The sequence below is a fragment of the Meriones unguiculatus genome, chromosome 14 (assembly GCF_030254825.1).
Source record: "Meriones unguiculatus strain TT.TT164.6M chromosome 14, Bangor_MerUng_6.1, whole genome shotgun sequence".
NCBI classification, from domain to species: domain Eukaryota; kingdom Metazoa; phylum Chordata; class Mammalia; order Rodentia; family Muridae; genus Meriones; species Meriones unguiculatus.
Window position 1 is genome coordinate 68,913,120 of NC_083361.1, and position 13,545 is coordinate 68,926,664.

General features: G+C 45.0%; 1 protein-coding gene across 2 annotated transcripts in view; it reads right to left on the reverse strand.

The window, feature by feature from the left end:
• Nucleotides 1-13,545, reverse strand: part of Iqgap1 (IQ motif containing GTPase activating protein 1) — a 94,387-nt gene that overhangs the window by 51,795 nt on the left and 29,047 nt on the right. Inside the window, exons 3-7 of one of the 2 annotated variants that reach the window (XM_021663848.2) lie at nt 9,477-9,633; nt 7,269-7,346; nt 4,059-4,135; nt 1,547-1,614; nt 6-119 (exon numbers count right to left, since the gene is read on the reverse strand). In XM_021663848.2, the coding sequence (XP_021519523.1) occupies nt 6-119; nt 1,547-1,614; nt 4,059-4,135; nt 7,269-7,346; nt 9,477-9,633 (494 nt within the window). The other variant, XM_021663849.2, reaches the window with a different exon arrangement.

Below are 13,545 nucleotides of genomic sequence, written 5' to 3' on the forward strand. Positions count from 1 at the left end.
CTTACGCGCAGCTTCGTCCACCGAGAGTTCATTGGCCAGGATGCCCCCAATCTTGCTGAAAGCTGGCATCTGGATCCCATACTTCTCTAGCTCGATCTTCATGTTGTTGATTTCTTCTTCTGCAGAAAAGAATGAAGACCCAGACAAGCAAGTTTTCATTAACTCAGGAGGATCAGTTCTTCAACTGAATAAACTAAGCCTCTGCCTTTAATTAATGAAGGATGAAAGCACTTAGCATAGTACCTGCCAGACAGCATGTCATCAATAAATGTCAGCTCACTACTATTATCAATAGCACCAAACTTAACTAGAAGAAGGCCCAGTGGACATAGTTTTTAAGAACTGCTCCTTACAGCATTCCCTACAGTAATCTATGGATGAACAGCGGCTTTACAGGGGACTCAATGACTGAGTCCAAGCCCTTTATCTCAGTCTTTATAATCCAAATCACTAGTTGCTACTCAATTTCCCTTTTAAAGCAGAAAGCCAAATGATCCAGCAAGCTTTGACCTTTTCCCCGAGTCTAGTGAATGAGCTTCCTGGAAGGAAAAATATTATAGATAAAAGCTTTACTACCAATTTTATTTTTGGTTGTGAGCTTAGCCTTTAACGGCTGAGCCAACTCTCCAGCTGTACTACTAATTTTAAACTCCAAGACCAACAAAATAATCACCAATTGAGAGACTTGAACCTTGCTCCTGACCAATGCTACCACTGCCCATTCCCTGCCCAAGCCCCCATCTCCTCAAGCACCTGACTAGAGCAAACACAGAAAATGCTGTGGCTCGGAATGCGGCTTATCCCATAAGGGTCCGTGTTCGAGGCTTACCCACACTGTGGGGTTGTGAGAGGTACTGAGCCCTTTAAGAGGCAGGTCTAGTGGGAAGGTTATTCTGACAAAAACTTTACTTCTCACAACTAGCTCTTAGAGAAGCTAAGACTGGACCCACCCAGTCTTCTGGCTCTAGTCTGCAATACAGTCAGTCTCTGGTGTATGCGTTTCCACCGGGCCATCTGCAATTAGTCTCTCATCAGAAGCCAAACCAACGGGTTGTCTGACTCTCTATTTCCAGTCTCCAACCAGTCTCTCTAGAAGGTATTTCATCATACTTGCAATACACAGGAAATGTGGACCAAAAAGCTCAGACTTTAACTACGCTGTTGTTTCTGAGTCACCTCGCTCTCCACTCTTGTTCTTTCCCAACAGGTACTAGTTATAAAGCCTTTTCCACAACATGTATACATTTAATGTTACCTCCACATACTACCATCTTATGCCTTAGATGTTACTATCTCACATAACTGACACACATACAAAAATACACGTAAGAAAACTAAATTCACCAGTCCCCCCATGTCACAAACGAAAGAGCAGAGTTTGCAATTCCCAGGTCTATGTTCTTCCTTCCACACTAAAAAAAGCAGTTTACTTAAACTCCTCTCATCTTCCTTGTGTGAGTATTTTCTAAGCCCTTCTCCTTTAAGGCAAGGATCGATGAACTTTCTAGGCAATTACCGATTGCATGATGCCTCAGCGAGTCCTTACCTGTAAAGTCGACCTTCCCATACAGGTCCTGAATCTGAGGAGCCAGGCCCAGTTTGAACAGGTACAGACTGGAAGAGACCAACGTGCAGAGAGAGTGAGGCCTCCTGCTGCAGCAGCTACAGCTCTCAGGTGGAGGGGTGAAACCGGGAGAAACAGGAACACGGAAGAGAGACAGAGCTTTGCAGCGACAGCGTCTCTGCATACTTTTCGTCGCAGTGAGTGGCACAATATAATGAAAGATTTCCCTTAGATCAGAATTCAAGTCCCAGTTGTGGCACAAAGTTAATGTATAATTAGATGTTAATGTTAACATAACTGATATTCTGTCAGCACGAGTAAGGTCTTTTCACTTGTAAGTTTTAGTAATAAGACATTTTAAACAAGTGCCATGAAAATAATTCAGATAGCAAATCTTGCTTGAACGGAATTCCTGACTGACAGAGAAGCTTAATCCAGGTTAATTAAAGGTTTAAAATGATGAAGTACATGTTATTTATCTTTGCCCTTTAGAAAATAAAAAGACTCTAAAGGAGAGTCTAAAGGAGAAGACAACAAATCTCAGCAACCAACCTTTCGGAGATAAATGTCTATAAGCCTGTGTTGTTCGGTTGATTCTCAAGCTCAAACAGATCAAAATCAGTGAATTAAAAGAGATCAGATGCACCCTTTACAGACACTGACTCAGCAAGACACAGAAACAAATACAAGTATCAGAAGGAGCTGGCGTTTTGGCCCGTCATCTTGCCATCAACCCTGACGAGCTGAGTTCAATCCCCAGGACCCACATGGTGGAAAAACTGACTGACTCCTGTAAAGTTGTCCTAAGACCCTGACATGCATGCCTTTGTGCACATGCAAAATAAGACAGTTTTAAAATCATTGAAAAAAGTGCAACAGGGTAATCTAGTTTTGTAAATATTCTGGAATCTTCCAAAATAACCATACCCTATAGATAAATATTCTACATAATCTAAGTTAATTCTCACCAGGTTTTACCAACGAATGAACTGATACTAACGTAAACTCAATTTTCATAACACGAAGGGTTTATTTTCTTAATATAAGGTGAGGGGTTATGGGCCTATTTAACACCAAAATCAGTGGGGTTTTATTTCAATTTGCTTTGGGGTAGGGGATCTTACTACGCAGGCCTAGCTGGAACTCACTATGTAGCCAAGGAGAACCTAGAACTCCTCATCCTTCTAACTCCAAGCTGGCAGAGTTCCTCTCTGCTCCTTCTGTGGCCTCAGGTGCAGCCTGGGTCTCAAGCCCTCAACCCTCTGAACTACAGATGAAGAACTGACTGTGCCTTTCTAATGACTGAATCAGGACAAAGGGAGGAAGTCCAGTATTGTTCTCCATTTCTCTGGCATATGCAGTCCGTGCTTAGAAAGCATATACAGAGCAGAGTGTTCTGGCTTGGGATTTATGGCTTCTTTCCTTGCCATTGGGGTTTTCCTGAAAGGTAAATTAGCAACCCTTGACAGTGTGTGGGAAGAGGTTGTTAACTCTTCAGGGCCTCCTCACAGCACGTCTTGGAATGGACCCCCACGTCCATACCTGCCAAGCTCAGACAGCCATAGCCATGGACTTTAAGGCTTCCACTACAGACAGGCCTCAGCACACCAAGCCAACCACATTGCTGAGGATTGTTCAGGCTCTGGCTCAGATACACACACTTGAATTTATTACACTCTTCACGCAGGAGACATCCTAGCCAGCTGTAGTGGCTCTCCTGCACGCTCACAATGGTGCTGGTGACAGCAAGGGTCCAGCTAAGTCTCATCAAAACTCTGAGACGGGACAGCTCAGTGGCAGAAGGTATGCATAGCACGCGTGAGGTCCGAGTCAACTTGAGACAACAGGCTTCTAGTAGAGCCATGCTATGCACTTTCACTCACAGGATTAACACTGATTAAGCACATATACAAGAGGCTATATAGCAAGAGGAATCTGAGCAAACACATCTCACCTCATGGCCCACTTCCTCCCCAACCTTCTTTAGCCAGGAAGTGAACCTGATAAAACATCATACTACCATTCCCAACTACCATAGTGCACATTCCCCGTGCCCCCTACTTCCCTTCAGCGCTGTTTCCTGATAATTCAGTACGCTGATGAGTCTAAGTGGAAACCTGGAATTAAGTCATTCTTCATGAACTTACACTTTCCTTCCTATCATATTTGTGTTGGTATAAAAATTATTTAATGACTGAATAGAGGACACCACACCCTGATTAAGATGCAGAGTTCAGAGAAACATCAGATAAAAAAATGAAAGCTTATACCATGTTTCTGCAACAGTAATGTATTATGGGAATAAACAAATCCCTTCTCTCTGCTCCCTAGAAAAACACAGCTGTTTCTGTAAGGATAATAGCCTTCTATTCCATTTCAAACTCCTGAAGTTGATATAAAACCTCTTTCATTCTTACACCACGGACAAATGAGATAGACAATCAACTGAGAAGTTATCCTTAAGTGACTTATTTTACCAAGAAGCCCTGGTTACCTGAGGGCATGGATACAGTAGATACATCTTGGCATGTTCTTCCGGTCATAGATATCTGTGGTTTCTGGGTAAAAAATCTAGGAAGAAATCAAAGAAGCAGACTGAATAGAATGGTCAGAAGAATCTGGAAAAAAATAAAGACTTTTACTAAGATAGACAAGACCTCGGTACAAGATCTTCAGGGGAAATAGCAAATACTTTGCAAGAGAGTGAAGGAAGAGCCTAAAGCTTTCCAAAATGCACAGAATATATTCCAGAAAGTAACAGAAAACACGAATGGAATCAGAAGATTGGTATCATGTTCAAAGCCAGACAAGTGTAGACGTGGCAAGTAGGAAAAGATGTACCCTAGCTTTGGAGCAAAGGTTGGAAGCAATTAGAGAGCCCACGGGAGACAAGACCCAGGCAGCACTCACTAAGGGGGAGATGGAAACTGGAGAAGCAGGCTGGAAAGTGGTTGTGATCGTAGATGGAGAGAAGAGGCATTTCTGATAAGAGAAGGAAGTCAGGGGAGGGACTGGATGAAATCTCCAAATTTCTGAGGCTAAGTCAAAAGAATCCTAAATTCAAAGTTTGCCTGGGTGCATTGTGAGTTGAAGGACAGCCTGGGAAACTTAGTGAGACTGTCTCAAAAGAAAAACCAATGAAGGCTGAGGAGATAGCGCAAGGGTAGAGCATGCATGAAGGCCCAGGTTTGTCTCTAGTGTCACCACAAAACAAAACAACAAAGACCCCTGGCAACAGTAGACATAAACATGCTCTACACACCATGCAAAGGAGGCTAAATTGCCACTGTCCACGGATGACAACACTGAATGAAAGGCAGGAGGTCACAGGCACACAGTATAGCATTTCATACTAGCATGCATCCTACACTGCAGAAAATGGGAAGAGAAGGCACAGGTGCCCAGAAAGGCCAGGTAAACACAGCGACTTGGTGCAATGCCTCTCCTGACACTTGTGAGACCAAAATCTCCAACGCACCCTTAACGAAGAGCGAGCACATCGGCAGTGTGCTTTAAGGAAGTGAGCACAAAAGCTGAGCCTCTTGCAAAGATCCGGATTTAGTCAGCTCCACAGAGCCATACAAAATGATGAGCTCAACACTGTGCTCATCAAAGACTGGATACCACGTGATTCCAGTCACTTTGTGGCACTCTACGCTCACTTTTATTCTTATTCTTTCTTCAGTTACAAAAACCTGGGCTCCACGGGGAATTATAAAGAAAAGAAAAACCACCCTCTAATCCCATCACAGTAATGAAAAGTATTTCCTCACCAGTTTTTCATAAGCTCACCTACTTTTTGCACAAAAATAGTGGTCTCAGCTTTACTGAAAACAAGCTTTTAAAACCTTAAGCTGGTGAAAATGTTTGTGCATGAATGCTTTGTCTGGACACAAAGCCTGGCAGCTGTGGAGGCCAGAAGGCGGCAGTGGAGCCCCTGGAACTGGAACTACAGATGGTTGTGAGTGCTGGGAAGCAAACCCACGTCCTCTGGGAGAGTAGCCAGTGCCAGTGCTCAGAACTGCTGCACCACCTCTCCAGCCTCTCAAAGGCAGTCTTCAAAGGCAATGATATCTGCAGCTTGAACACCAATAGTGGCCCTACAGGACACGTAGTTTGCTCCAGTTTTCTCCTGTCATAAGAACTCCTGAAAACTAAACTATATATATATATATGCACACACACACACACATATACCCCTTCTTGTGTCTTGTTTAACTTTTTTGGGGGTGGTGTAATACATTCCGGGAAGTATGTCAAAAACAGGAAGGAAAAAAGGAAGGAGGGAATGGCAGAAGGGAGAGGGAGGGAAGGCAGGCAGGCAGGCCATGTCTCATTGAGCTTGGTAAGCCTTTAATCTAGCACTTTAATGCAGAAGACAGGCAGAGTTTGAGGCCACGCTGGTCTACACAGTGAGTCCTAGGTCAACCAGGACTACATAGTGAGACCCTATTATATATATATAAAGAGAAAAACAAAAACAAAGCCCATGTCTGTGAGTGTGGAGGTCCAGTACGTCCTCTATGGCTGACCACTGAGTAGGCGAGAGACGACAATCTACCAAGGGCATCACAACATAAACTGAACAAAACACTCAGGATCCATACTCTGACATTAAAACCACAGCCACCACCACACACACACACCTGATTATATTCTCAACAACTAAAGATGTGAAGTAGCTTTCATCCTCCCTGCAGATCTGTATGCTCTGGAAGGTGACATCTTTGAAATAGTTTGTTGGTTTCGCTAAGGTCAGATTTTTAATATAACGATGCTGTAAGTAAACCCCCACTGTGCACTTCAAAATGATGAATCTCTATACTACATGAAGCTCATCTATGAAAACACACTTTGATGTACACGAGGCGGATATGAAGGCATGGACTGGATTTGCCTGCTACCTTGGCACTCAAAAGGCTTCACCAGGAAGACCTTGAGGGTCAGACTGTCCTACAGAGAGTAAGATCTGATCCAAAGGACCAAGCTGGGCATGGAACTCTAGCTCAGCTGGTAGAGTGCTTGCCTGGCATGCGCAACAGCCTGGGTTTCATCTCCAGCACCCCAATCACAAAAACAAAAGCACACACAACAATGTACATAGTCAAAATAAATATCCCACTAGGCAATTTCTCTAGGGTTAAGGTGAAATATATACAAGGAAAAAGAACAATAACAACAACAAAAAAGAATAAAATTCATGGGCTGGAGAGATGGCTCAGAGGTTAAAGAGCACTGACTGTTCTTCCAAAGGTCCTGAGTTCAATTCCCAGCAACCACATGGTGGTTCATGACCATCTATAATAAGATCTGGTGCCCTCTTCTGGCGTGTAGGCACACATGCAGGCAGAACACTGTATAAATAAAAAATAAATCTTTAAAAAATAAAAATGAATAAAATTCATTTCCTGAATCAAGCTGAAAAGACCCTTTATCATTAAGGAGAAGGAAAAACTTGGCCAACATGTTGTTATGGCCTATAAACTCAGCACACCGGAAGCTGAGGCAGGAAGATTGGGAGTTCAAAGGCTATAGCTTGAGCTTGAGCCACTATCTCAAAAAAACAAGAGAGGAGTAAAGGGAGAAAGGAAGAGAAGCAAAAAAAGAAGGATGAATGGAAGGAAGGATGGAGAGATGAATGGTTGGTTTGGAGAATAATTATCATGTCAAAATCACCAGTAACTTGAATCGCAGGTTAAGTTACCTTGGGCAGTCCAATCTCATCCATGGCATTCAGCCATTGAATCACATTATCCGTGTGTCTGAAGTGTAGTCCAGTAGCCTAAAAACACAAGAACATCAGGTGCTGTTGGCAAATACCACATAAAGCTCTCCCTGTGACTCTCTTCGTGCGAGACCTACAACACCGCCCCCAGAATGGTCATATACTGCCAGCTCAGCACCAAGAAGCTACAGCCTCCCCTCTCTCACTCAGAACCTGCCTGGAGCCTCCCTGACCATCGTGGTCTCTGGAATCACGTTAGCGGAGACTCAGTTCCCAGGCTCGGACATCTACTGGTCGCAGCTGACAAGCCATTCCCCCCTTGCGGTCTGAGGCACTTCAGCTATTACCGCTACCTTGTGCACCCGCTGTGAGGCTGTGTGAGATGGTGCCCATATGAACCACGTAAGTTGGTGTGCTGTTGAGCAGACAGCCAAAAATGAGAACTATTATTCAACATATCAATAAAACACTTAGAAATAACCACCTGCAGCCAGGAGGGTGGCGCACGCCTTTAATCCCAGACTCAAGAGAGGCAGAGGCAGGGGCAGCACTTGGAGTTCAAAGCCAGCCTGGTCTACAAAGGGAGTCCAGGGCAGCCAAGGCTACACAGGGAAATTCTGTTTCAGAAGAGAGAGAGAGAGACGGGGAGAGAGAGAGGGGGAGAGAGAGAGGGAGGGAGGGAGGGAGGAAGGAAGGAAGGAAGGAAGGAAGGAAGGAAGGAAGGAAGGAAGGAAGGAAGGAAGGAAGGAAGGAGAGAGAGAGAAAGAAAAGAAAGAAAGAAAGAAAGAAAGAAAGAAAGAAAGAAAGAAAGAAAGAAAGAAAGAGTTCCCAGCAAATGTGCACCTGATTATTTTTAAACAGTGCTGAGTATCAAACCCTCATGGATGCTAGTCAAGAGCTCTACACCCTGAGCTATAGCCCCAAACCCTATGTCTATTAATTTGGGGCACAAAGGGACAAAGGGATATACACTTTTTTTCCTTGTTTGTTTTGTTTTTTTTGAGACAGAGTTTTTCTTTGTAGCCCGGGTTGTCCTGGAACTCTCCTTGTAGACCAGGCTGGCCTCAAACTCAGAGATCTACCTGCCTCTGCTTCCCAAATGCTGAGATCAAAGGTGTATGCCACCATGCCCAGCTACAAGGGATATACAAATAGGGCTTTTGTTTGTTTGTTTGTTTGTTTGTTTGTTTGTTGAGACAGGGTTTCTCTGTATAGCCTTGGCTGACCCTGTCTCAAAAAAAAAAAAATTGAAGTTATCTAGTTGTGGGAGTGGGTCACTGGGGACATAGCTCTGAAAAGTCTGTCTTCTCTTCTTCCTTTTTTCCCCCTGCCTATCCTCTTTCAGTCTCCTGCCTCCCTGCTTCCCCCACTTCTCAGCCAGCATGACATGAGTTCTTGTGAGCTTTGCTCCCTGCTAGGATGGTCACCACAGCCAAGAAAGACTGGAGCAAAATGACAGACTGTACCCAGGAAACTGTGATTCTTCTCATTTCAGGCGATTAATTCATATAGTGATCTTGGCTGAGGACCTGTACCTTCTCGGCCTGAATTTAAACATAAAAACGACCTTCACAGTCTGCAGCTCTAGCTCACCCCGCTTTTGGCTCGGTCCTGAAAGTCAACCCCTGATACTCTAGCTATGCATCCCTCCACTGCCTTTCAGACAGTACTGCAGGGGTAAGCTCCTGTTAGGAGCTCTGGAGATGGGAAATCGGGTCCTTCTCAACATTCCAACTATCCTTCTCAGGGCCTGGGCCATGGGACTGAGTCCACTCACTCACCTAAGCTTTCTGAAGTTAAGGCTATTTCTCATTTTATCTTGAACTCCTCCAGTATTGCAGGAGGAATTTTCCCAAAGTCGCTATAGCTACACTTCAGTGCCTTGTTCCAGTGTGACAATGCTAATTGCCTCAGTTACTTCCTCTACTTTCTAAGAATGAACAAATAAATCATACAGGGCAGAGAAACTGTGGATAAATAGCCCTGCCGGAGCACGGTACCGGAAATGCACAGCGGACACCCTTTCCCGCTGTAGTTACTCCCCGTTGCCCCAAACTTCTTAAGGCTGGTTCTCCGTTTCGAACACACACACACCTTGATGCGTCTCTCAGCAGATGGTGCACGGAACTAGTGTGCTGACCCTCTCAAGCTCAGAGAAGTAATCTAAGCACCGAGCACAGAACTCACCTTGTATCTGGTCTGCTCTCGGTCATAGATTTTTTTCAGGGACACCACCTTGGGAGAGAAGAAGTTCCCTAGCTTGGCAAGGTAGACTCCGTTCCTAAGCCCCTCCTCTAGCTCCGTGGTGGGGGGCAGGTCCTCCCCTAGGCACGCTTCCATCCACCTGCACGAGAGGAAACGAGGGTCAGAAATGCCTTACAGAGGGTCACGTCAATTTTCCTAAACCAAATGGAACAACACTCTTGGACACCTTCCGCTTGGCCTCGCTTCCCAGCTCAGAGCTGGGAGCTGGGACCTTAAGCGGAGGCCAAATGCCACCTTCTCCGCCAGGGTGAGGCTGCTCCACAAGCCTCATTCTAAGCCTGTCCGTCCTTGTTACCCCTTAGCAAGGCCAAGAGAAGTACTTGCAACTGTAGCCACGGCCTGAACTGCCCATGTTTGTCACTGGTGGTCTTTTCAGGACGGTGACCTAAGCTCAGGCACTAGGGTTGCTTTTAACAGTCAATCAGCTAAAATCCTGAAGGGAGGAAACTCTTAAGGAAAAGGTAAATAACAAGCTTTCTCCTCCCTCCCCGCCCCTCCCCCTTTTCCCTCTTATTTAATTAATTAATTTATTTTGGTAGCATAATGAATTCTTAATCAGCTTCTTGGAGACAGGAAAAGAGATGGCTACATATAAAAGGAATCAGAAACTACTTTTCTACCAAATGCTGGTCTCAAGAGCTCAGGGAGTGGAAGACAAAGAGCGTTCAGACGCTTCTGTTTCCTAATAGAAATGCAGATAACTAAAGCTTACAGTAATGATTCTAACCAGTCTTTAATTTTTTAACATTTAAGATCAACACACATATAAGGAAGTACGTGAGTGTGCGCGGGAAACAGCACACGCCATGCGCGGCTCAAGTGTGAACGTCATAAAATAACTTGCTGGAGCCTGTCCTCTCGTTCCACAGTGTGCCCACCCCCCTCAGGTCAGCACACTCAGTAACAAACACTTTCATCCACTGAGCCATCTTTTAACTACTTTTTGCCAGAGTCTCTTTTATAAAACATGTATAAAATGTATCAATACAAGAATTTTTATTTTGTTGTTTAGGTTGGGGTTTTTTGTTCAAATCCAGGGTTCTGCTATCTTCAATTCTTGAACTCTAGCAATCCTCCTGCCTCCGCCTCCAGAGTACTCCAGACTTTAGGAACCCATTGTGACTGTACCCAAAGTTTACATTACGAGCCAAAGAGGGACAGAGAAGTAGTCTGGAGGCACAGCACTTCCCTAGCAGGGTCTGGGCCCTAAGATCAGTACCCAGTACCTCCTCAGAACTAAAAAGACAGGCTGGAGAGACGGCTCAGCGGTTAAGAGCAATGGCTGCTCTTCCGGAGGACCTGGGCTCTACTCGTAATACCCATGTGGCAGCTCAGGGGATCTAAAACCTCTTTCTGACCTCCATGGACACCAGGCACATACATACATGTAGGCAAATACCCATACACATAACATCAATACAATTTTCCTTTCTTCCTTTAAATACTATAGAGCAGTAAGAGTTTTATTTTCAAATCTATTCTTTCAGTGCATCCTGCACTGTCTCACGCAGCTGGCAATTAAGTAAAGGCTCCACAGACATAGAGATAGACCGAAAAACCTTCTGATTGTCTCCTGAACACAATGACAACAAGCTTTTCTTCTGACTCTCCTTTCAAGTATCATAATAAAGAAAAGAGGCAAGTTGCCCAGAAGAGTTGCCATGGCAACTAAATTTGCCAGGGCTACAGAAATCAAACTATACGTTTGCTGGAGCCTTAAAAATCAGGACAACAGTCTGGAAGAGAATGGCAGCTTCCAGGATGGAAAGAGCTGTAGCCAAAGGATATATGTCACATTATTTTTTTCTATTATCTTACTGCTATAAAGGGAATAGATGGTCAGGAGTGTTGGCACACGTCTCTGATCCCAAACTTGGAAAGCAGAGGCAGGTGGATCTCTGTGAGCTCAAAGTCAGCCTGGTCTGCACACTGAGTTCCAGGACAGCCAAGGCTAGGTATCGAGATCCTGTCTCAGAAACCACAGGGGAGAGGTTGAACGACCATTCTGACAAACAGCTGCTGGCAACCCCAGCTCTCAGGGGACCTTCTAACTCGGGTTCTCATTAACAGGAACAAGCCTCAGAACAACAGCCAAAGCCAGAAATGGCACACAATAGACAAAAGAAAAATTATTTATTCTTTGCACGATATGATGTCAGTCCATAGGGAGGACTGTGGACTCATTTGCCCGGGCCAGAGACAGTTCCCTTAGGCGGTTAGATCGTCCTTCTCTCTGAAGTTACTAAATTAAACTGAAAATAAAAGACAGGACTGACTTAGGTGAGCTACAATTTTTTTGTCTTTGCCCTCTGAGGTCCAACAGCTATCAAACAGCCCTGATTAATGTCTAACCTGTTAAGTTTCCTGAAGTAGGGAAGGATACTAGACATAGCACAACAAACCAGAGCTTGTGATTTGGCGACCAGAGCACCAGAGGCAGAAGCCAGACTAGAGAGAGGAAATCGCAGGCACTGGCTCCAGCCACTGCGCACACACTCACCTTGAGTCAGCAGTTCCCCAACGTTCTGTTCCTGACAACAGAATAAACCGGGTTTGGGGAAAGAAGAGTCTGTGTGTCCTAGTTTACTTTCTATTGCTGTGATAAAGCATAACCGAGAGCCATTTGGGGAGGAAAGTGTTTATTTCACCATCAGTGAGAGAAGTCAGGGCAAGAACTCAGAACAGGAACCTGGAAGTAGGAACTGGGGCAGAGGCCATCTAGGGGTGCTGCTTACTGGCCTGTTCCTCATGGCTTGTTCAGCCTGTTTTCTTATAGCACCTAGGTCCATCAGCCCAACAGTGAGGGCACCACCCCAGAGTGAGCTGGGGCCCTCACAGCAATCATCAGTCAAAAAAAAAAAAGAAAGAAAACCACACCATTGGCTTGTCCATCGGCTAACTGGGTGGGGGCGTTTGCTAGTTTCTCTCTTCCAAAATAATCGTAACTTGGGTCGAGTTGACATAAAACCAGCCAGCACACTGCATTACTCCAATTTTCATTGGTAATTGTCAGTACAGTGCCTCCATGCTGACCAACCAACAGAATCTCTACAAAGCCCAGGCTCCACACTGGCCTCAAAGCCAGGATCTTTCTGCCTCTGCTGGCAAAGCACCGGGGCCGCAGGTGTGCAGCGCCGTGCCTTGCTGTGCTCCTGTAACTTCTGCGTCAGCTCTTGACTCTAACTCTAAAAACAAGCTGCCTTTTCAGGCCTCTACAGCTCACATGGACTCTCTTCTACCATTACATCAGAGTCCGAAAGTCTGCGAGCAGCGAGTGTGCCTCTAGCCCAGAACTCTATGGTTTCATCCTTTGGCTTGTTTGGTTGTTAGTCTAGAATAAACATTAACCAAAATCGTTCTGTAAGGATCAGGAACTGGGGGAAGGGGTGTGAGTGGCGATGAAGCCATGCACAATCCCAGAAATTAGACTCTGGAGATCAGGCAAAGGTGCAGATCTGCCTTTATTGTCCAGTATAACAGCCTTTAAACGACTAAAAGGCCAATCGGACCATCCCGTGCTAGCCCCCAGCACCAGTAACAATCAATCAGGTTGGTGTGATTGTAAGGAAATATGGGAGACGTAGGGGGACAAGGTCACTGTAGGATGCTTCCTTAAAGAAGAGGGAAGCAGTCACCGCCCTTGCCTCGGATCCACTTCGAGACTTCACTAGTGCGCTCGGAGGCCCTAGCACATCAACACCATGTGCAGCGGAGCCGGACCTTTTGAGGAGTCAGAGGAGATACTGACGCTTCACTCGCCATTCCCTAGGGGCCTCCAAAAGGCTCACCTCAGCATTCCCCACATCACTCAACATTTTTCACAACTGTATGGCTATTTTTCACGTTTGTTATGTAGTTTCTGAAGACTTTTAAGTTATATAAAGCTTCTACCAAGGGATTGGTCACCTTTATTGGCATTTATGTCATTTATAAATGTTTCCAACCATTAAACAATACTGCAAGAATATCTCTGTGCAGTGTTAGAATTCAT